The sequence below is a fragment of the Echinops telfairi genome, unplaced genomic scaffold, assembly GCF_000313985.2.
Source record: "Echinops telfairi isolate 266 unplaced genomic scaffold, ASM31398v2 ScPeMD7_31;HRSCAF=116, whole genome shotgun sequence".
NCBI classification, from domain to species: domain Eukaryota; kingdom Metazoa; phylum Chordata; class Mammalia; order Afrosoricida; family Tenrecidae; genus Echinops; species Echinops telfairi.
This window is the reverse complement of record NW_022103928.1, coordinates 19,144,223-19,168,017: the sequence shown is the minus strand read 5'-3', so window position 1 is coordinate 19,168,017 and position 23,795 is coordinate 19,144,223. Positions and strand designations below refer to the sequence as shown.

At 44.2% G+C, this 23,795-nt stretch overlaps 1 protein-coding gene across 1 annotated transcript in view; it reads left to right on the top strand.

Annotated features, from left to right (window-relative positions):
- The window catches only part of PTPRG (protein tyrosine phosphatase receptor type G), an 808,607-nt gene that overhangs the window by 544,127 nt on the left and 240,685 nt on the right, over positions 1–23,795 (top strand). The window contains exon 5 of the mRNA XM_045290127.1: positions 14,017–14,112. Within this exon, the coding sequence (XP_045146062.1) occupies positions 14,017–14,112 (96 nt within the window). The remainder of the gene's footprint in view (positions 1–14,016; positions 14,113–23,795) is intronic.

The following is a 23,795-nucleotide window of genomic DNA, read 5'->3' as shown; positions in this document are numbered from 1 at the left end:
CCAATCCAAAAGTCCCCTCCACAGAGGAAACCACTTGTTAGTTTTCCATAGCCTAAAGTCATCTCAGGAGCCCTGGGGTGCTGTGGAGTAAGTGCCGGGCTGCAGCGCCCACTCGCCAGCAGCTCCCGAGGCAAAGATGATGCTGTCTGCACACACTGGTAAAGATGCAGCGTCCCAGGCTTGGTGGTAGGGCTGCCATGAGTCAGGGTCAGCATGAGTCAGGGTCAGCACTGTGTTTGATTGGGATTTGGGGCAAAGTTACCTTGGAGTCTCTGGATGGCCTCTGTGCATGGTCACCAACTGTAAGGTGGGAGGCTCAAGCCCAGTGGCAGCCCTGAGGGAAGGAAGGCTTGGAGTCTTCTGAAATGGGTGTCACGGAGAACTCCGTGGCACGGGTGTGCCGGAATGCACCCGGGTTTGTCTGGCATCTGCAGTGCCTGCTGTTTGTGTGGGAGCGCTCTGACTCTCTTCTTCCCCTCCCTTTAGCTGTGGATGTTCGCCCGTGTACAGCCAGCCCCGTGGGTTTTCTTTTTCCAAGTCAAATGTGACTGTCTATCGATTTTGCATTCTGGCTCTCTCCCTTGACAGTGTGACTTTGATAGCTTTCTATCTTGATCAAAAGAATCTTCCTAGATGCTTTTAATGATTCCCATATTTATTATACATGCTAAGTTTTCTTTTCCTGATCCTAAAGATGGGGCAACAAATGCTTACGTCTATTTGTATGTCCAGCACCTGTGGCGAAACAATTTCTGAACCAAGAACCTCTGTAAATAATAAAAGGGCAAATCGCCAGAGGAGAATCGGAGAAGATCCTTATTGTGGTCCGATGTTGTTGGCCTCCATTGCATCTCACTCGGCTCATGGTGACCCCAGGGGGGCAAAGGTCAATGGCTGAGACCTTTTGGAAGACTTGCATTCCAAGGCACCTCTGGGTAGGTTAGGACTGTCAACATTTAGAGTGGCATCAAGCCGCTAGCCGTTTGAGAACAGAAGAATCCATCCAGTGGGTGAAAACTAAAATCAAACTCACTGCCATTGAGTCGCTGGACAGGGCAGGGTCGAACTGTCCCTGTGGGTTTCAGAGACTATAACTCTTCATGGGAGTTGAAAGCTCTTTCTTTCTCCCGTGGAGTGGCTGGTGGTTTAGAACAGCTGACCTTGCAGTTAGCAGTACAATGCATAACTTTTATGCCACCAGGGCAGCCAACCATCACCCTGTTTTTAGACGATAGTTCGAGCCACTTCTAGAGAGCTGCCTTAGAGGAAGATGCTGTGTTCTGAGGGGCAAGCACGCACACATGTTGCTGTGGCAGTGATTCCTTACGCCTGTGATTTGCAGAGCCCTTGCAGACTCCGGGAGAGCCGCGGGTAGCCTGAGGTTAGGGCTGAACATGAGTGCAGAAGAGTTTTCAGTAAACGAGAGACGTTGGCACTGTGCGATCTCAGCTGATGAAAACTGGCACTGTCCAGTGCCCACAGGTACAACCCGCGACCTCTGCACAACCTTCCCAGCAGTCAACCTGCAACACCTTTGTGTCTTTGTTTTACTCTCCCCTCAGGGCCACCAGCCCCAAACTGGTGACTGGTAGGCTTAATAACGATGAGAGAATGAACGGAGCGATACTACGTATTTCCTCTCTGCCAAGAAATGAACGTCCATGAACTTGAATCACAGACACTGCTTGCGTGCCTGGTGGTACAGCCAGTTTACTCCAGACTACTAACCGTAAGGTTGATGGTTTGAATCCGCGCTGGAAGGCCTGAGTATCTCCTCTAAAGATGACCACCTGTAACACATGGGGTGGCCAGGATGAAGAATTGCCACCATAGCCCTGCTCTGTTAGGTTTCGCTGTGCCCTTAGATCTGGGGCCGGTGCCATCTTCCCAGTGGGGGAGGTCACAGAGTAGTGTAGCCGCAGAGACCAATGAAAGGGGGCCTCCAACAGGAAGAACTAGACGGCAAAGAACTGTTTAAAAAAGCACGTGTTCTAGAACCAGCCAGCCAACTAAAATCCCCAGCGCTTCACTGTGGCCGTTTTCCTGACCTGTCTTCCAGAGTGAGTGCTTGGTTGAGAGAACTCACACACCGCCCAGACGTGTGCTCTGAGAAAGACCCCCCGCATGAACCTTTTTCTTGTGGAGGCCCTGATTTGGCCACCAGGAGCTGCTTGCTGCCCAGGACAACAGCAGTTGTTCTAGAGAAGACAGTGGGCGAGAGAGCGGTTCTTGGAGACCCCTAGCTAGGAGAAGGGGAGGGGCTACCACCAGGATTATACCTGTGTTAATTTCATTAAATGCTCAATTGCAAATTGCCGGCATCATCATTGGCCCCCTAAGCCTATTATGTGATCGAAAATACAATCTTAGAATCAGGGAAAGAACTGTAATGGGAACTCTGGGTGAGTAAGTAACAAATCGACTCGATTTCAGGTTTCTGCTACTTTGGAACGGAAGACATATTGCTGATTCCTAGTTGGTTTTGAATGATTTATAACCTTTTATTTGTGGTTGAGTGCTGCAGTCCATGTTGTCATGGAAATTCTATTGAATTTATAGGTGCATTTATCCAAAATGATTTTCCAGACTTCATTTCATGGTGAATCATGTGGCTGTTGCTCCCAAGTACAAAGCAATTTCTAAAAAGTTTCATATTACAAGGAGCACAAACACTGCCGTGGTTATTGAAATACACATGAGCTCCAGATGCACCCAGAGCCTGTCCCCACCCCCCCCACCCCCACACACACACACCTCCATGGTGTGCAAGGTGCTCAGGGCCACTACTTTTCAGCATCAGCCTCGCCGATCAGCTAGCCGTGCAACCCGGGGAGTGGGCTCGGATGGGAAAGAAAGTACAGGGAACTAAAGACCAGGTGAAAGCCCTCTTGAAGTTACTGGCAGATAGGGTAGGAGCAACACTCCCTTGCCCTGCCTTTGAGCTCCATCTATCCATCACAGAGCGCTTCTTCTAACCCACTCACCCTCAGTTCAACGGGGATGCGCTAAGAAAAGGACTTTAAACATACCTATCCGTTACTGGGAATGTGGTACAGGACTTCCTGTCCTTGGGACCGCAGGCACTTTCCACAGCATCCTTCCTGGCAGGGCAGCAAGGAGGCGCTCCAAGTCTCCTAAGATGTTTGTGTTGCCGCGGCAACAAGAACCAACGCCCTTTCACACACTATTCCACTCCCACAGTCTGTTTCACAGGCTAGATGGTGGACGTGGAGGCAGCCAAGCGTTGGCGCCAACTCTATGGCAGCTAACAACAACGTCTCCTAACTAAGTTAGCACACAATAGGCGTGCGTTTCTTTATTCTGCTTTAAAAGCACAGCCACTTTGCTAAGTTCTCTTTACGACTAAAGCAAAACATACAAAAAGAAAAGAGGGTAAACACGAAGTGTGGACCTAGACACATGTTCACACATTTGGAACGGGCCGCCAGAACATTGCCCCCACTCCCCGAAAGCCTCTGCTAGTAACTGGCCTCCAGCGGTGACCCCTGTAGAGACCACTTACTGAACAGAGGAGCTTTTATGGCATGTGCCCCTTCTGCAAATGTAAGCACACAAAAGACCAATTTTTTGTATCTAGCTATTTGTTTCAGCATTGTTTGTGCGATTCGTCTGAATTGCTAGCTGGTTGGAGTTCATTACAGTAGGTCTTCCGCCGAGTGACGATGTCACACTTATTTACCTAGCCCATTATTCGTTTGTACTTTAGCCTATTAAAATCAAACATTTCTCTTATATATCTTTAAGCTTTCTTCCCCCTTGACTACTTTTCTAGGACCTGTAAGTCAACCATGGTGGACACTACTTGATTTGAGTTATTTTATTTAATGCATGCACTGACCCTGTGACATTTTTTCTTACACTCAGTTTGCTCATTGGGATGCGGGTGGCTTCCACGGGCCCACACAGGTGTGAGAGAGGAGGCTTGAACTTACTTTGCTCTTCCCCAAGTGCCTAAGGGTGAAGGGTGTTTGGCCCACAAGTAGGGAGGTGCTAAGCCTACCGCACAAGTGTTCAGACTTGTGCTAAACTCTCAAAATGAACTCATGAATCATGATAGTAGAACCCCGAAAAGCTCCACTTATTATATAACCAAGAGTCTAAACCCTTTTTCCATACCAGGAGAAAAGTACCAAAAATCTGTGACTCATCGGGGGCACCATTGAAGCAGAAATTCTGAATACCAACTAAGAGAGCGTGAGAGAGAGAGAGAGAGAGAGAGCGCAAGCGAGCTAGCTTATGGCAGATTAAATAAGCTCCAGGCACAGAATTTTAAAAGGAATCCCCCAAACCATTTGGGTACTGGATTGTATGTGAGTCATAACCCTAATGTGCACTTTCAGTTGTTCTGCTCCAAAAATTTGGATCCCTGCTGGAAAGCAGTTGAAGATAATTCCATGTTGCAGGGTGAGTGAAAAAGGGAAATAATTAAGGATTAATGTGCTCCGTGATTAATGATATTGTATAAAGCAAACGTTTCAGAATGTTTATTTAAATGCTACCTTGCCTGCAAAGGTGCCAAATACCTGCTATTCTTTTGAGCCCCGTTCTTCTAAAAATACCCTTCCCGTGAAAGCCCTGTGAAGCTCACACACAGGTTTCTTCGATGCCCCTTGTGACAAGGCTTATTGGGATGTTGGCCAGCCCGGGGAAATGGTTTCCTTTTGCCGTAATTTACATATCCCTCTGGCATTAAAGAAAGTAATAAAGATACATCATAACAGGTTTTTTTTTTAATAAGGGCTGTTTAGTTTGCCCTTACTTAGCCAAAGTATTGTGCTCAGTGACTCTTTATTACCATAGCCCCATAAGGTAAGTATTTCCCCTGCTTTACAGAGAAGAGACTTAGCCGGAGACCTCATGTCAGTGGTTCTCAACCTGTGGGCCGCAGCCCCTTTGAAGGTCGAACGACCCTTTCACAGGGGTCGCCTGATTCATAACAGTAGCAAGATTACAGTTATGGTGTAGTAACGAAAATAATTTTATGATTGGGAGGTCACCACCACATGAGGAACTGTGTTAAAGGGTCGCGGCACGAGGAAGGTTGAGAACCACTGCCTCAGGTGTCTTCATGTCTTCTGCTAACTTTGTGGGCTTGTTCCTGGAAGCTCCCAGAGCGTGAAGGGGGCTGCAAGAAGCGCTGTCTTCTCCCCTGGGAAGTCGTTGAGGAAGAGCGGGGAATGAAAAAGATGAACGAGCTCAGAAGAAGCTCAGGGTCATTGAGGGGCAGAGCAGTTTTTCACGTGATACCCAAAAAACACCTAGACTTCTTGCCATTCAATTCATTCTGACTCGTGGCCACCCTGTGTACGTGGAGCAGAACCACGAGCCACGGGGGTTTTGAAGCTCGATTTACTTGGAAGCCGTTTTTGCCAGGCCTTTCTTCCAAGGCACCCCAGGTGAGTTTGGACCACCAGCCTTCCCATTGGTCATCAAGTGCTTGATCTTTGCCTCAGTGAAGGACTCCTTGATCATTTAAGACACAAAATCAGTAGTGGCCTTTGGAGATAGGAAAAAGATTCAACATTTCAAATTTGTGTAGGCTTCAATTTTGGTTCAGCCCCACATTGAAATAAACCCATATCATGTGCTTCCTGACAGGATGTTCTAAGGAGACTAAGATTAGTTACTACTATGGCAGTCCTAGCCATTCTGTATCATCTGAATCTAATCATGAGAAAATAGGAGACAGACCCACATTCTAAAATATTAATAGTCTGTTCCTTTTGAAAGGAGCTCCAATGGTATACTGGGTTACAGGCTGGGCTGCTACCTACAATGGCTGCTACCACCAGCCATTCCTCAGAAGAAAGTTGAAGCTTTGTTCTCCCCAAAGAGTTCGTCTTGGAAACCCACAGAGGCAGGTCTACTCTGCCCTGCAGGGTTGCTTTCAGTCGAAATCCACTTAATCGCACTGAGTTTGGGTCTTGGCTTTTTGTTCAATCAAAGCCTCCAGAATAAAGGAAGGTGCTGGCCGAGAAACACTTCCAGATGAGAGGCTGGATGGGGGAGAGAGGGAGCAGTAGAAATAGACAGGGCTGCTAGATGTAAAGTTTGAGTCTGGCTTGAATCCTGCACAGAGAACCCAAAAGTTGTTTATAATGGACTTTAATTGGGCATTTGTCAAGATTTGAAAATGGACTGTCGATTAGATAACAGTATTGTATTCATGTGAAATTTCCTCATTTTGATAATTATACTGTGATTATGTAAGAGTATCCTTATCCTTAGAAATTATACACTGAAGTACTTGTGGCAAAGGGAATTATTGTGCCCCTTTGACAGTCAAATGATTCAGGGTGGCAGGGAACTGGGTATGCGTGCATTTGCACAATGGGACGAATTGTAAAGAACTGGTAAAACTGGGGAAAGACAATGTAGAAGGAGTTAGTAGATTTTTTTATTATTAATCATTCTATTGGGAGCTCTTACATATCCTATAGCAATCTAGCATTCAATTGTATATTGCCATCAGCATTTCCAAAACATTTTCTTTCTACTTGAGCCCTTGATATCAGCTCCTCTTTTCCCCACTCCCGCCCCTACCCTCCTACCTTCATGAATCCTTGATCAGTGATATATTACTATTGTTATTTCATGTCTTACACTATCCATTTTCTCCCTCCACCCACATTTCTGTTATTTGTCCCTCTGGGTGCATGAGCTATATATCCAACTTTGTGATGGGTTCCCCCTTCCTCCCCCTCACCCGCCTGCCCCCACCAACCTCTCACCCTCCTGATATCGCTACTCCCACTAGTGTTCCTGGTGGTTTTATCTACCCTGAATTCCATGTGTCCAGAGCTCTTTTCTGTACCAATGTGTGTTGAGTTAGTTAATTGTGCCAGCCTGGCCAATAATCACATGTGGAGCTAATTGAAAGGCGGAGGGATAAATGGGTGGTGGAGCCTCGCCTTTCTAGCTCTCGGGTCTCTTGCTTTGTGATGGTTGCACCGGGTGCAGCTGCCTTAGCAGTTCCCTGCTTCAGCTTGCAAGATTGACTTCCTACAAGACATCCCCAAGGAGAAGCTACATGGACCTATCCCGATGCAACCCTGGGTGCTGGAGCAGCCGTGTGGAGACCCCTGCTAGTGCTGAGATGCTTGTTCGTTCACTGACTCAGCTTTCCTCCTGCAGTTGGCATCATTGCCTCTGTTTTGTGAGGTGGAGGACTTTGTGGACTGGTGTTGGGTTAATGGGTTAATGTTGGACTTGTGGGCTTGGGCAGCATTGGGTTGGGATGTTTTCATGATGCACCTTTTCTTTACATAAAACTCTCTCTTATACATGAGTCGCTGTGGATTTGTTTCTCCAAAGTACATAGACTAATACATGTGTACTCTGGTCTAGCTGGATTTGTAAGGTAGAACTGGGTCATGGTAGTGGTGGGGAGGAAGCATTCAGGAACTAGAGGAATGATGTGTGTCTCATTGGTGCTATCCTGCGCCCTTTTTGAATTGTCCCTTCCTTGTAACCTGTCCAAAGATAGGCTTTGGGTCTCCATTCCAACCCCCCTCTTTCACATCAATATAATTATTTGTTTTGGATCTTTTAATACCTGATCCCATCAACACCTCAGGATCACATGAGCTGGTGTGCTTCTTCCATGTAGGCATATTTGCTTCCCTGCTAGATGGCGGTTTGTTTAACTTCTAGCATTTAAGACCCCAGATGCTATCTTTGATAGCCAGGCACCATCTGTTTTCTTCACCACATTTGCTTATGTACCCATTTTGTCTTCAGCAATCGCTTCCTGAAGGTGAGTATCAAAGAGTACCAGGTTTTTAGAACACAGTGTTCTTGTGTTTAGGGAGGAATTGAATAGAGGCCCAAAGTCTATCTGCTACCTTAATACTTAACATATAAATATATGTACATTGGCCTCTATCCCTTTCATTACAAATTAATATATTTACATATATACATGCCTAGAGCTATACCTTTATACATAGCTTTTGCCTCCTGCTTCTTTCCTCTATTTCCTTTCACCTTCCTCCTGCCCCACTGCCATGCTCACCCTCCACTCAGCTCTCAGCAATTCCTCGCGGATACGTTGCACTTGATCAAACCCCACCAGGCATTATCTTCCCTCCTCACCATCACTTTTAGAGCTCTTGTTGTTCGCTTATTTTTGAGTTTTGTTGACCGCTCCCCCTGCCTTCCCCCTCCTCTCCCATGTCCCCCCAGGACCACCAGTCCCGTTGTTTTCTCCTCTGGATTGCTTGTCCTGCCTGTATCATATAGATAGACACAGGGTGAAAGAAAAACAAAAAACAAATCAATAGATGATAGTTCCAGGGCTGTCTGCAGACCCTTAGGAGTGTTTTCCAATTGGTGTCTGATGAGGTGCCAAGTCCTGTCCCCCCAATCAGAAGTCTATTTTCAGGATTCCTTGGGACTTGGTTACTTTGCTCCCCTTGCTGCGCTCTTGCACACCCTTCACATTTCACCCTGCTGAGCGTGGGGAGACCAGGCACACTTTCTACACCGTGTCCCCCATAGTGCTACGGGTCAGTGATGGAACATGGTGTCTCGTGGTGGGGCCGGCCCTGTGTCCTCTCTGTGCCTTGTTGGCCTTCCTTCTGAGGTACTTCTGGGTGGGTTTGAACTACAAACCTTTCCAGAACGTAATTGCTTGCTTCCCCAGGGGCTCCAAATATCACTTAAAGAATCGCCTTATCATTAATGAATAATACAGAATGTTGAGAGAAAGACCTTGGGAGAAGATAAAGTTTAGTGAGACCCTAAAGATATCCCATAAGCATCAGAACACCAGCCACCGACGTCCAGGAAGTATCTTTCTAGTCTGGCCAAACTAATCTCAGTTACACCCTCCATATCACTCCCCCCCTTTTTTTTATTTTAAATTCAGGTTCACTCAGCAAAACCTCATCCACTTATTTACTCTCATATATGAGACAGCTTTGAAGTGAACATGATTCAGTCGACTGAGACTTAGGAGAAATGGCAAGGATAATTGATATTTCAGACCTATGCCACTATTCTCTGTAGGGGATGATTTATTATCCAGATGGGTGGAGCCGGGACTCAAAGATGGTTTCTAAAAATGCAGTTTGTTCCCCCGTTGTAAATGAGAATGCCCTTGAAGAGGTCGTAAAGTATCTTGTATCACACACTATTCAAGTGATGCATTAAACAATGCCGCCCCCACTCAGGGCCACAAGTCTCTGAAAGCCTTCGGTGAGCCTACTTAATTTGAGAGCCCTGTTTTAAAAGGAGAGTGAAGTGTAATTTTCTGAATATACTCCTGTGAAGTTTCTTTCTTTGCTTGGTAGCATGGCACCCAAACCAATTCACTAAACGGTTTTAATCTGAACCTCATTGAATGGATTTTTCTCCCTGTAAATTCATGATGTCTAAAGCTGTCCAAACCAAACGGCAACACATTTGTAAGAAGCTGACGGAATCAATGGGAACCGTAGGAAAGAACATTTTCCTTAAGAGTCTACTCACCCTTTCTTTCTTCTCCTAACCTCCCTGAGGTTCTAGCTTTCCTAGGCAGTGTTCTGATTTGGGCTACTTGAGTTCACCCATGTTTTTCAGGTTGGTTAATTAAATCAGCAGGACTCTGTTTTCCCATGACCCATATTTCAGCCAGTCACCCTGACATAGGTCTGCCTGCCAGACTGAGAGGTTATTGTTCAATATTCCATCTCCAAACTCAGCCATAGGTGGGGTTGTGAGTTCTGTTGCAGAAAAACGTGTGGGACAGTGGGAAAATGGCCATCTAAGGGAGATTTGATCTTTGGTAAGGGGTGGGGGCATTCTAGATTTTCAAGAATCACATCTAAGCTAGACACTTGGAGTTGCCTGCCAAGTATTAACACTTGCTAGGATGCAGATCAAAGAAGTCAGTGCAGTTAGTGGAACACGATGCCTACACCTTCCAGTGCCCAACAGATCGTCCTTATTCCCACCATCCTCTCTCAGGGATGTAACGATTTGATTTTACACACAAGGTAACTGATGCTCAGAAAATAGCTTGCCTGAGGTCTCACAGGCAAGTGAACGAGGAAGCTGCCCTCAGAACCCAGATCCGATATCTCTGTCAACTATGTAAGTGTCTCGGGGGTACTCTGGTCTCCTTTTGGGTCTCTGTGTTGTCTTAAAGAGCAAGGAGTGCTCGTGCGTTAACATTGTAAAATGATATCACTGTATCTGATTTGAGCTCTCTGAATATGAAACTCCAGCAACATTGAAAGGGAGACAGGTTGGGGCCACAGCTTCTGGATTTCAGATTCTTTCCTGGTGTTGAATCTTAGGCAAGTTAACATCAACTCCCTGAAGCGCTCTTTTCCCATCTATAAAGGCGTGTAGTGGTTCCTGCTCTCTCTTCTTAGGGTCTGTTAAGAGGATTAAATGAGATAATGTATGAGATAGCTTTAAGCAAACTATGAAATGTGAAACCATATTATCATCATTACCCTTATATTTCTCTGTGGATGAATGGAAATATGCCACCTGGGCTTTTACTCAAAGCTACTGAAAGACCCCTTCCAATTCTGAATGGGAGTTGTTTATCAAGATGTGCCCTTTTAAGCTTGTATCATTTTACCATTCACCACTCATCTATCAGGCTGTCATTTTCCTGGGGCTTGTATGCGGCTCGCAACGATACCACTGGTATTTCAAATGCCAGCAGCGTCCCCCTGGTTGACAAATTTCAGTGTAGTTTCCAGGCTAAGAAAGACTAGGACGAAGGAAGACGTGATCTAATTCTGAAAAATTAGCCAATGAAAGCCTCCTGAGGAGCAGTGAGATGTTATCTTACATCATTGGGGTGCACTCAAGATACACCTGGGGAAGAGCTCAAAGTAGAGTGCACTCTCATGGTATGGGTGGCGTGAAGCATTCAGGACCTTCGTTTACTGATGTGGCAGGACCCAGAACTTCAAGGAACATCATCAATAAAAAGAATGTGGAATGTATGTAGTGTCAATCTTGGAAAATCGGAAGTTGGTGGAAATTAAATGGAGTGCATACAGATCAATTCTCCAGGCATTAGTCAGCTGAAATTAGCTGGTATTGGCCCTTTTGAATCAGACAATCATACCATCTGCTATATTGGGAATGATAAATGAAGAGGTATGATGTCACATTCATCATTAAGATGAACATGTCAAGATCTGTCCTAACGTCCAACACTGTCACGGAAAGGATAACTCCCATAGGAGCACAAGGAAGACCACTTAAATACGACATTAACTCAGATTGGCACACCAATCAGAAATGCCAAACCTGAGGGAGCTAAAAGATTTTTACCAATACCTGAAGCCTGAAATTCATCAACCGTAGAATGAAGATGCATTGACAATTGCTTGTTTTGGAGCGCTTAAATTATAAACCAAGACGAAGGATCAGTCCTTGTAAAAGATTGCCATCGTGATAGAAATGACACCAGAGATCATGCGGTAGAATTGTCCAAAGACAAATGACTTATTCATTACAAAACCGTTTTTCAATATATGGAGACTATACATACAGACCTCACCAGATGGATGAAAGAGGAATCAAAGTGGCTACATCAGTAGAAGATGATGGAGAAGTTATGTGTGATCAGATAGGGACCGTAAGAACAAGCCAACTGTGGAATAGGCAGGCCATCAATTGCTCACCTGCAAGTTCAAGCTAAAGAAAATCAAAACAAGCATGACCTTGAATGTGTTCCACATTGATTAGAGGCCATCTTAACAATAGCTTTGATGAATTGAACATTAAAATGTCGTTAAAAAGGGTAGAAAGAAAGGAAACAACCAAAATGAGTGAAAGGTGCTCTTTGATGTAGAATAAAGCAAACGAATGCCACAGGATATTTCAAAGCTTGAGAATGAAGTGTGCGGAGTCCTGGAGTCTTAAAACCAAAATGGGAAAGCGGGAGTGGGGAACAGCCAGCATGTAGCAAATTGAATAACCGAGGCAAAAAGACCAGCCTCGAGTTGCAATATTGAAGAATTTCATAGACAAAGCATTGACCCATACTAGGAATATCAAAAGAAAATAGAAAGAATACCGAGTCACTGGTCCAGAAAGAACTGATTGCCGCTCACCTGTTTCAGGAGGTGGCATATGATGCAGACCTGATAGCCCTGCAGGAAGCCGTCCAAGCTGCAGTGATGGCACTGGAGAAAAACATGGAACCCGGACTTGGTGGAATACCAAGTGAGAGGTTTCATCCAAAGGAATGCCGTGCTGTCAGTGCTCGCTCATCTTTGCCAAGAAATTCAGAGCACTTGCCTGCTGACTGGAAGTGATCCACACCCTTACCCATCTCACAGCAAGGTGATCCAAAGGAATGCAGAAGTTACCAAAACAGTATCACTAATAGCACACACAAGCACATTTTTGCTGAAGATCATTTCAGAACAACTGTAGCAGTTCATCCACAGGAAGCGGCCAGAAACTCCCGAAGAGGGCTGCCAATGACTGAAAGCAGAATACCAGGAAGCTGTTTACCTGTATTTTATGGACTATGCAAAGACATCACGAACTATGGATAACATTGCTGCGAATGACCATTCCAGAACATTCCATGGCACTCAGGAGGAGCCTTTCCATAAACCAGGAGGCAGTTATTCAAACGGAGTAAGGGAATACAGCATGATTTCAAATCAGGAAAGATATGTGTCAGGGTTGTAACCTTTTGCAATACTTGTTCAATCTCTGTTGAGCAAGTAATCCGAGACAGTGGCCCAAATGACAAGGAATGTAGCAGCCATGTTCAGGAAGGCTCATTAACAACCTGGCATATGCTGACTTGCCACAAACGAAACAGATTTGAGGCATGGATAGATGAAGATTCAAAAAGTACAGCCTTCAGTGTGGAATACCACTCAACGTAAAGGAAGCAGAAATCTTCACAACTGGCCCAATAAGCAGCATCATACTAAACAGAAATGAGTGAAGAGTTCAAGAATTTCATTTTACTTGAATCTGCAATCAACACCATGGCAGCAGTCATCAGATTATCAAAGTATTGCATTGAGTAAATCTACAACAGAAGAGCTCTTGAAAGTGTCAGAAAGCAAGGATACCATGTTGAAGACAAATGTGTGCAGGAACCAAGTCGTGCTGTTTTTGATCCCCTCAGATGCATGCAAAAATTAGACAGTGAGTAAGTAAGACTGAAAATTAATTGACGCCTTTGAATTATGATTTTGGCAAAGAAAATGCCGTGTATGTGGACAGCCAGGATGGGCAAATATTATGTCTTGGAAGAAAGGCAGTCAGAATGTTCCTCACAAGTGAGGATGGCCAGACCTTGTCTAAAGAGGGATCAGGCCCGGAGAAGGACATCATGCCTGGTAAGGGAAGGGTCGACCAAAAGGAAGACCTTCAACGAGCTGGGTGGCACAGTGGCTGCAACAATGTGTTCCAATGGAGCAGCAGTGAGGTGGTCACAGCATCGAGCAGTGTTTCATGTTATTGCATGAGGGCCCTTCCAAAGTTTTGTCAATAGAAATGTAACCCCCCTCACCTAATATCCAATAAAAATTGTTTTTTAAAAAGTTTTGTCAATAAAGGGAATTAAACTGTCATGGAATTTTCCCATGAAATTTTTGAAGCTCCCTCACACATCATAGGATCAGCATGAGTTGGAACCCACCCAACATCGCCTAGACACAACCCTGTCAACAGGTGGACGAAATTTCACTGGGTTAAGAAAGCGTGGGACTCAAGCAAACATTAGCTTGGGTATTAGGTAATCAGTAGGCCTCTGTGTTGGGCTGTTTGGGTAGCACTTTGATTATGCGTGGACATGGGTATTGTTAGGACATCCTTGAGTATGTAGCAACAAAATGATATGATGCCTTGGGTTTGCTCTTAAATACTGCAAATGAAAAACAAAATCCGCATAGATGAATCAGGTTAACGACACCTCAACAAGCAGGGAATCTGGGCTCATGAACTTGACGCTCTGCTTTCAAATTGGTTTGAGAGGTTTCTTAATACATCTTCTCCCAATGATTTCTCTTACAGATGCAGATTTTCTTTTACAATCCAGACGACTTTGACAGCTTTCAAACCGCACTTTCTGAAAACAGAATAATTGGAGCCATGGCCATATTTTTTCAAGTAAGTTTACAGTGGCTGAAGTGCTTCATCCAGAGCGTTCTCTGAGTATTTTTTTCTTCAATTCACCGATTTGTTCTATGTTTAATGAATGCATCTGTTTTCTTGTTCACACCTGTCTAAATGAAAGATATTTCATATTGTCTAATGTGTGATTTAAAATGTAAATAAGTATGTTTAGAAACATAATGAAAATTTTTGCATGAATTATTCTGATTTTATTGCTACTTGACTGGTGCACAGATTGAAGAACACATTTATCATCTAAGTTCTTTCACTGTTGAAGCATTTTATAACAACTTCCTTCAGCATATTAAGAAGCTGATGGTGGTGTTGGGGTAGGGGGTACGGTGAAGGGAAGTAAAAGGTAGTTTCCTTTGGAGCAACTTTAAAATTTGACAGTACTTGCAAGTAGATTAATAAATAGCATCAGTCACTTCTCTAAAGAGATCCTTTTCTTTCCCTCCCTCCCAGAAATCCCCATAGCAACGAAAGTTTTTCTTGAGACCATTTCTAAGGCATCTGTAAACTCCCATCCTTTTCTATCTCACTCAGTGTGTTTATGGCAATGAATGTGCATGGCTCTCGTGTCAGTTCTACACACAGAAGCCCTGTTTCCCTCCAAAGACTTGGGGACCAGGCTGCCGAATAGGTCCAGTCCAGTGAAAGTGGTGTTGACCAGTGAGCCCCTCTACCAAGTAGCCTCGAGATAGGGGAGACCCTTTCTCGAGCGGAAGGTAACCTGAGCAGTAAGTGTGTGCCTTGTCTTTCAGTCTGAAAAATCTGCCAAAAACGGCATTCATGCAGGTGTTCCTTTTACCATAGTAAATCCTGTTGGAAAATGAAAGACAACAGACCTTTTCCAACACAGGCGTGTAACATCTGCCTTTTCTGAAAAGCCTCTTTGTCTCTGAGATACAGCCTTAATGTCCCTGTCCTTTTAATGAGACACCCGAGTCACTATTATCACAGTCTGCTCATTCCCTCCCTCTGAGCCCTCACTCCTTTCTTAGCCCTCTTGTGCGTGCTCTTGCGCTCTCTCGCGCTCTCTCTAGTCTCTTGGATATAGGTTCAGATGGGGGTTGGGTGTGAGAATTTGAGAAGGCTAATATCCTCTTCAATGTTTGGAGTGATGGGAGTGGTGACCATCAGCACTGGCTGTAGCACTAGCGTGGGTGTTCCACCTCTGGGTCATGAACCAGTTGTCCATCCTTTCCTTGAGTCCTGACCCACACCTCCATTCATCCATCATGCCTTGCCATCCTCTCATTGAGTCCTGCTCACCAATTTTTCTGTCTAAATAATGGACTAGAATAATTTAGAATAGAAACTTGGCAATGAGCAGCTTGTATCACATAGAGTAAAGGTAAGTACGTTGTACAACTTTCGTTTTTATTGGTTTACACATTGGATGTTTTCTGGACCTGTGTATCAAAGTCAAATGTTTCCGAAGCTGTTGTTTATACAGTGTGTTGGACTGGTCTCCTCACTGGGCTCCTCATACACATCTCTTCTCCCTGATTCCTGTCCTGAACCTTTAGACAGCCATGTTTTAAGATCTCATTCACGGGAGTCAGAAAGATTTCCTTCTTGCTGCGTATGGTGATGCTCAGTTACTGAAATTTGCCAGTCTCATTGTTGGTATCTATGAAATGTGGCCTGATCTGTTCCCAGATCATCAAAATTGAAGTAGGGATTGAATGAAATCCTGATTGTTTCCTGGTGGTGATGGATGTGGTGGAGGAGAGGACTCATCATTCAGTAGTAGCAGTTTCCTTTCATACTATAGTCCCGGGTTCCATTCCCAGCCAGTCCACTTCATGCACAGTCTTCTCACTGGAGAGTTCTGTGTTGCTATGAAGCTGATCCGGTTTCAGCAGAGTTTACAGACTACAGCAGACAAGGGGAAAGGCCTGATAATTGAATTCTTAAATTAGCCAGTGAAAATCCCGTGGATCACAACAGCTCAATCCAGAACCCATCATGAAGCGGGCACAGGACCTGGAAGTGTTTTCTTCTTTTGTATATGGGCTCACTGTGCATCTGGGTCAGCTCCATTAGAGCTAAGACTTATAGCAATATAGTCGGCGCTTGGTAAATGCCAACCAACTGCTAGCCACCCATCACTGTATTTCTAGGATGAAGATCCCATGCTATAGGCAAATTCTTTTCATGATCAAAAGTCTGTTCTGGGCATTGCCCCTTTGGTACATTGCTTGGGTTCTTGTCCTAAACGTTAATTGCTTGAAAGGGATTAATGTATTTGGTTAATCCCTTGCTATCTGACGTTGTCCTTCTTGGCATGCTGCTCTGGATACAGCTAAATCTCTGCACCTTTAGCCGTACCTACAAGGTATTCAGCCCCCTTCTCTGTCACACTCACAGATCCCCAGCACAGCCTATCATCCTACCTTATAGGGCCCCATTCTTATAGGAAAATAAACTTGGAAAATGTGTTTATATGTACTGAAAGGACTATTTCCCAGCATGCTCTATCCAAATGCTTTTATTTGTCTAGCTCTATAGATGCTTGTTAAATCTGAGACCAATTAGAGTCACAGGCAATCAAGACCCATTGGTATGCGAACCAAGAAAATATCTCAGTGTGAAATCTAGGTTTTGAATTTTCAAAGTGTTTCTAGATAGAGCTGCTAGTTCACATACAAAGACATTTAGTGCATTTTCACTTCTTAAGTCTTTGTCTAAATTTTGGGTTACTGTCTTGTAGACACAAAATAGAGTGCAGATAATAAAAAGTAGAACAGAATGGTATTTGGGTAACAGCTGTATTGAACCGCTTTCCTTGTTTTCCTTACAAATTCACACTATACATTTATGCATGTGGGTTCACACTTTATCATGCATTGGGGGAAAGTATTATTGTTACTTTCATTTGCAGTCTAGTGAGATCTCGTATTTTGACATTTTTGTATTTTTGAATGCTTCTGTAAGAATGCTAAATTTGAGATTTTGGAATTTCTCCTCCAAATACTCGGAGACATCCTAAGACCTAATGAATTTCCAAAGTCAGTTGTGCCAAGTTCACGTTTTTTGGTATTCGGGGAATCTTCCTTGCCTCAGCAGTGCAGTTTCTGTGCTGCTACATTGAATAAATAATAAGCATAATTGGTTTCTGTCCCCTGAGGACTTATTGTTACTATCCCGTGTGATGATGGCTAGAGAGCAGGGATCCGAGAAACCTCTCCCCTGGAAAGTGTTCATGAGTTCACACAGTCATTATTCAGAGCACCCGGCATGGCGCTATGTCCCCACCCCCAAATCCGTGTCAACTTTGCTAGTCCATGAACCTCAGGATTATGTAATGAAATCCTATGTGTTGTAAAGGCTAACCCCTCCTACTTTAATGATGCAGGTTGGGAGGTCGTTATGTTAATTAGGCAAGGGATCATCTATAGGATTAGAATGTGTATTGAGTCCATCTCTTGAGATTTAAGAGATTAAATAAGGGAGTCGATATCAGCGGTGCCCGGTGGCACTGAGAAAGATGAGCCAGGGTCTCTGTGCCCAAGGCCAAGGCAAGATTGATGCCAAGACAAATGACAGTCTCTAAGAAATACTGGCCTCACAGGTGGTGAAGGGAGACAAGATCCTCCCCCCACAGCTGATACAAAGAGAGCAAGCCTTCCCTTAGCGCGGTCCTGAATGCAGAGTCCTAGGTCCCTAAACCGGAGAAGGCATCTCTGTTTGTTAAAGCCATCCGCTTGTGCACTTCTATCACAGCCACCCAAGGGAACGAGGACCCCGAGTGACAAGGGGTGAGTGACTCCATGTGTGCACATCTAGCCAAGGTTGCATCCTTGCAGACACCGGTAGCCTTCGTGCAGAGGCAGTCCATACAGCTAATAATTTGCGACACTGTCCGTTTTTCGTTATTTCAGTTACTCTCTCCTTCTTCACCTCATTCCTCTTAGTCCAAGTAATTTACATGCTTTTTCTGCCTTTACTGCAATTACATTTCATGAAGTTTGTGGTATTTAAGAAAGAAGCATGACCCAGATGGTACATGATGGATAAAGGGTCACGTGCTGACCTAAGACTAGGGGTTGCCTGCGATGGCCCTATTATGGGAATGATTTGTTAAACCTTCACAGTAGTCAGTCACTATTCTATTATTTTCTTTCCTGGTGTTAAATATGGGAGGTTTCACATAACAAGTCTTGACGGTCTGGCTCACAGTGTCCCCATGGTATTAATCAAGATTTTAGTAAGTGGTTGGCTGCTGGCTTTAGTGGGCTGTGTATCCTCATTCCATCATAATACCACGTCAATGTGATTTTAGGGCCAAGATCTCTGTCCTGGTCCTCAGTAACTGTGAGTGCTAGCTGACATCTTTGGATTGCAGGCAGAGCTGAAGGTCTTTTCTGATGAGCAATTGTGTTAATACCTGCGAGAATTCCAACACTGCAAGCTAGCATGCCAGGCCTTCCCCTGTGCAGCACCAGTGCAGGAAGGACTGTCTCCGGAAAGGACATCACCTGGTCATGCATCTTTGCTTTGCAAACCTCCATATGGTGTATTTGATAGCAATTGATGGTGGGATTTATACTACAGCTTACAACACGTGGTAATCATCTTCTGATTCACACAAGTCACCTACAACAGAAACCTTATGGAATTTTAGGGGGAGAGCCAAATGATAGTTTGGAGACAGAAAACAGAGAGGAGGTAAAATGGGTGAGGCTGCCTTGTGAATGCGATGAAACAGAGTGTATATGAATCCTCGAATGTAAACCTGATGATCTGCTCTTTCAACCTTCGCCCAATGTTAATTGAGAAAGTATATGGTTATACTTTTTATCTTTGTTTTCATTATTGATTTTGGAATTTTCATGGTATAGAATACTCATTTGAAACAAAACATTAATGAACAATGATGAGGGATAGGAGTCATTCAACTAACCCCTACTTCTGTCCAAGGTGGAAACAGAGCATCCACTTCCATCTAGTAATGCTGACTCTTAGCGACCCTCTACAGGGTTTCCAAGATGGTACTGAAAATCTTTCAGAAACTTCGCCAGGAAAGAAAGGCAAGCAATGGGAGACTACCTAGAAGAGAGCACTTTAAATGAAGAGTGCCGATATTGTTGTGGTTGAGAACAAACATTAATAGATTAAGATGGAAAAAATAATTCACAAAAGATTGCATGGGCTCCAAGCAAGAGTACCCAGCACCCAGCACGGTCTCTCTCTGGGCTTGCATTCGCCACTACAAGTGTCTCCTATCTGTCTGGACTGGGGTCTGGTTTTGTTTTTCTCTTTCTTCATCTGTTTCTTCACCCTTCCTCATTTATCTTCTTCCATGTTCTTACGAAGGTTGAAGCTCCTCCATGGTCAGACCTGAGTGGCTTTCAATCTGATGCTCAAAGACGTTCGGTCTCCCCTGTTTGTGGGTTTGATGACCACGGGGCTTGCTTCTTCACAATACACACAATTATCTTTCCATTTACAATCTCAGAGGGAGCATCCATTGGTTGCAGGACTTAGATGCCATTGTCCTTTGAATGCCTTAAATTGTATTCCTGTCTCTTTGTCTTCAGTGACTTTTGGACCTTCAATGCATGATTCTTGAAGAGTGTCTACAGGTAGAAGCTTTTCTCAGCTGGCTTTTTTCCCCGTCCTCTTTGCTGGGAGCAGTCACTTCTGAATCTGCATTAGACACAAACACCTAAAATGTTTAACATGCCTGTATCTGGAGGCCCAGTCAATGGACATAGTTCTTGTGCAGCTAAGAAATAAGATAAATCGTGTCCTGGTTTATTTGCAGATTGTCTTAAACGGTTTCTTTTAACCACCCACTTGCACAGCTCTACCCATGGTTCTTCATTTGCAGGTACCTTTCCACTCTGCAGCGTCAGCCCCCTTTCTGCCAGTCTCCTGTCTTTCTGTTTCTTCCCAGACTATGGCTGCGGTCAGGTGATGGTTCCCTAAGGTCTCTGGGTCAGTCATGTGCCCACTTTGCATTTCTGCCCTTATTTCATGGTTGAAAGGAAACTTCAAAACTCAAATGTTTCACAAGTCGCTAACCCATTCTTTATATCGTGTCGGTGCTACAGACTGCTTAATTATTTTTCTCCATCTGGAGAGGCTTAGTAATTAAATGAAATGGCAGCACCTGGGATTATTTATAGACATGGCGAAGGCAGAAGGTGTTCTTGATGACTCATCCAGCCAGGGCTAGCTAGCAAGCCTCTCTCTCCCCTTCCCTGCACTCAACGTTCCCTTCCCCTACAGCCTAGGTAGATGCCACTTGGCATTCCTTTAACCCCGGTGACTGTTGGCATCCCATCTTGTATAAATCTCGTACTTTACTTACTGTCTTCTGTCTTTACCCCAGTGCACGCACTGTGAACTGGAAGTCTTGACTTTCTCACTGTTTATTGCTTGCATGAGGCTAACTCTGGCTTGGTTGTGCAAATGCAGCTCAGGGGTAACTTGTGTGGGGTCTGTAGTGGTGACAGAAGAGTCCGAGTGGCACTGTGGTTAAGCTTCTGGCTGCGAGACCAGTGGCTTGAACTCCCAGGGACTCCACAAGAAAAAGACATCGACTTGTCATCGGAATTGACTGGACGACAGCGGGTTTGGTTTTGGGGTTAGAAGAGGTTGATCGAAAAGAGCATTCTGATCGCCTTAGCGATCTATATTAGCTAAGGAATATAGAAATGGGCTTTATAAACAGTAGGAGCTGAGAATATTAGAACCTAGACTCTTTGAAGTGAGGAACCTCTCTTACGTCTTTTCTTTTTGGATCCCATCAGCCCAGTGTTCTCGAGTCCCCCCCTAAGTGTCTGCTTTTATTTGATGCTTATGAGATATGTCAAGTAGAAATTAGTTAAATTTTTCGAGATCCTACCTCATCAGTAGTGGTTTGGGTATTGGTAAAGCCAATGTCTTAAGTTCAGCCTACAAAAGATGGTGGTTATATCAGAGTATGACTCTTGCCCAAGGGCCTATTAATTTTCATACAATTATTGCTAAAATAAAAGGAATATTGAGCATGAAAGTTGTTAGGCTGCTGACGCATTGAGTGAAGTAGCACTGACCCAGGGCTCCGTAGAAATTCCAGGCCATGGGAGAGATGGATTTCCATTTATGCCTGTTGATGTGAAAAAAAACATGAGTTAAAGAAAATCTTATGTCAAAAAAAAATGAAGAAAGAAAACTCTTAGTAAAAAAAAGAGAACTAAAGAAGTCAGGGACATTTTGCCAACCATATCAATAAAAATAGAAGTGTTACTATAAAAAAAACGTATGTCGTAGTATATTCAGATGCCTCAAGAGGAGGTATATTGTGCCAAGTGTGTCTGAATGTACCCGTGTCTCCTTTCCTACCACGATGGTTTTTTTTCCCAGGAGATAATGAGCAAGGACGGTTTGGGGCTGTTTTCTGTCTGGCTTGCTTCTGAATCTTTCTTGGCATATTTCCTCCATCGGATCTCTCCCTGCGAGTCCATGGGTTTGGGTCTGTGTGTGGCAGTAATCTAGATGTCCATTTCTCCTCTTCTTGTTCTGGGTATGCATTGCATATCCATTTTATTTCTTTTTTCCTTTTCTCATTCTCATTCATTCATCCATTCATTCATTCGCGTGCTCATTCAACAGTATTTGCTAAGCACCCTCTCAGTGACCATTGCAAAGGGCTCCTCTGAACTGTACCCTGCCCTCACAGCAGGTGTGGATTCTTCGGTTTGGAAAAAGATTGACCTTCGAAGTCTCTCTAAGAAGAGCCTCATTTGATCAGCGAGCGTGGCGGGAGCAGGTCAGACAGGCAAACCGCAAGATGCAAATCTACAAATCTGTGTTATGTAGAATTCCGAGGTGATAGTTTGAGAGGATGAAGGGCCGAGTTGTGATTTTCAGCCGTGGTTGGACCCTCCTTCCTCCATTTCTCTGCCTTTTCCCCTTCACCGGCAGAGCAAATCACTGCTAGACATAAGCCGCCCCCTTTTGCTCAAGTGACTGAAATTGGCATATGTATTTTGAATCCTCTCTGAGGTGTTTGTGGTTTGCGCTTAAAATTGTTGTTTGTTTGGCTTGGGGTTTATTTGTTTTACAGGAGTTGGTGTGGGTGTGTGCTAAGATAAAAATTTCTACCAGGTCTATAAATCCACTTCCATTGAATTGATTCCGACTCACAGCAACCAGCGGTTCTCAACCTGTGGGTTGCGACCCCTTTGGGAGTCGAGTGACCCTTTCACAGGGATCGCCTGATTCATAACAGTAGCAAAATTCCAGTGATGAAGTAGCAATGAAGATAATGTTATGGTTGGGGGGTCACCACCACATGAGGAACTGTATGGAAGGGTCGAGGCATTAGGAAGGTCGAGAACCACTGCTGTGGGCAGAGCAGACTTGCTCCCTAGGGTTTCCAAGGCTGTAAATCATCACCTTCGTACCTCATCTTTCTCCCACAGAGGAGTGGTAGGCTTGAACTGCCAACCTTTCAGTTAGCAGCCCAATGCTTAATCCACTGTGTCACCAGGGCTGCTAATCATTACTATTCAGAAAAAACACGAAGGCTATGGAGTCGACTCCCCCTCACTGCAACCTGGTACAGGGTTCCCAGGCTGCAGGTCTTAGAGAACCGCTTCTTTCTCCCCGGGAGCAGCTGGTGGCTGAGAACTGTGACCTTCTGGTAACAGCTCAGTGCTTCCCCAGCTGCACCACCAGGACGGTACGTCTTTATTAAAATTTTAGTTCTCCCTTTTTAACTTTTTTGACTTGTTCTGATAGCAGTGTCTTTAGATGGGAGGAGTGGGAAACGTAATGATTTTGCCTGCAAATAAGTACTTACGAAAAGAGCAGACAGCAACTCGATTTAGCTCTAAGAACAGGTGAGTATGTGTTAGGGATTGGTGGTGGGTTGTTTAAAAATTCCTTTCTACACTGCTTTTCAGAATAATTGCAGTAAATTAATATGATGCTTAATTTATTCCTTTCCAGTTACTGTTTGAATATCTTCCTTCCCCCATTTTCCACATCCTTGGTTTTATCCAGTTATAAGTTCAGTTCTTTCACTACATTACCTAGCAATGCAATTTCAGAATATTTTGGGTTGATTAAGAAGACTTTTTTAATACACACACCAAAATTTAAACACATATGTTCCAATTAAACTATTTTAACAGCTAATTGATTTAATAGGACTTACTGTTAAGTGAAGGCCATCGTCATTCTTAATGTTCAGATGCAATTTTGGAACAGATTTGTGGATGTACAACATTGAATTTATAGCCTTTCAGATGTTTTCAGTATCGCTTCTATCTGCAAATGGCTGTAATTCAGATTTCCTCTTAGTGGACATTACCGAAGATTGTTTAATTATTGGCGAAGCATTACATAATTAAGAGACTTTGAGTTCTTTGAATGTGATCATGTGAAAATCTTTTTAAATTAAATCATTGCACTTCAAGGACAGCTACCAAGAACTCTGCTTTGGTACATCACTGGGTGATAGGTTTAGAACCGTTTGGGCCTTTAGTTCTCTTACATAAATCATAGAATCTGATTGGCATGAATCCAGAGAAGATCTTTTGATCTCTGTTGTGATCCCTTCTAAAGTGACTGACGAGGGGGCTTGCCTCTCTGAGGGGTAAGTAGCTGACCATCGTCCTATATCTGTAATCCACTGAGCCAAGAGCTTGAATTTTATGACACCCCCCCCCCCC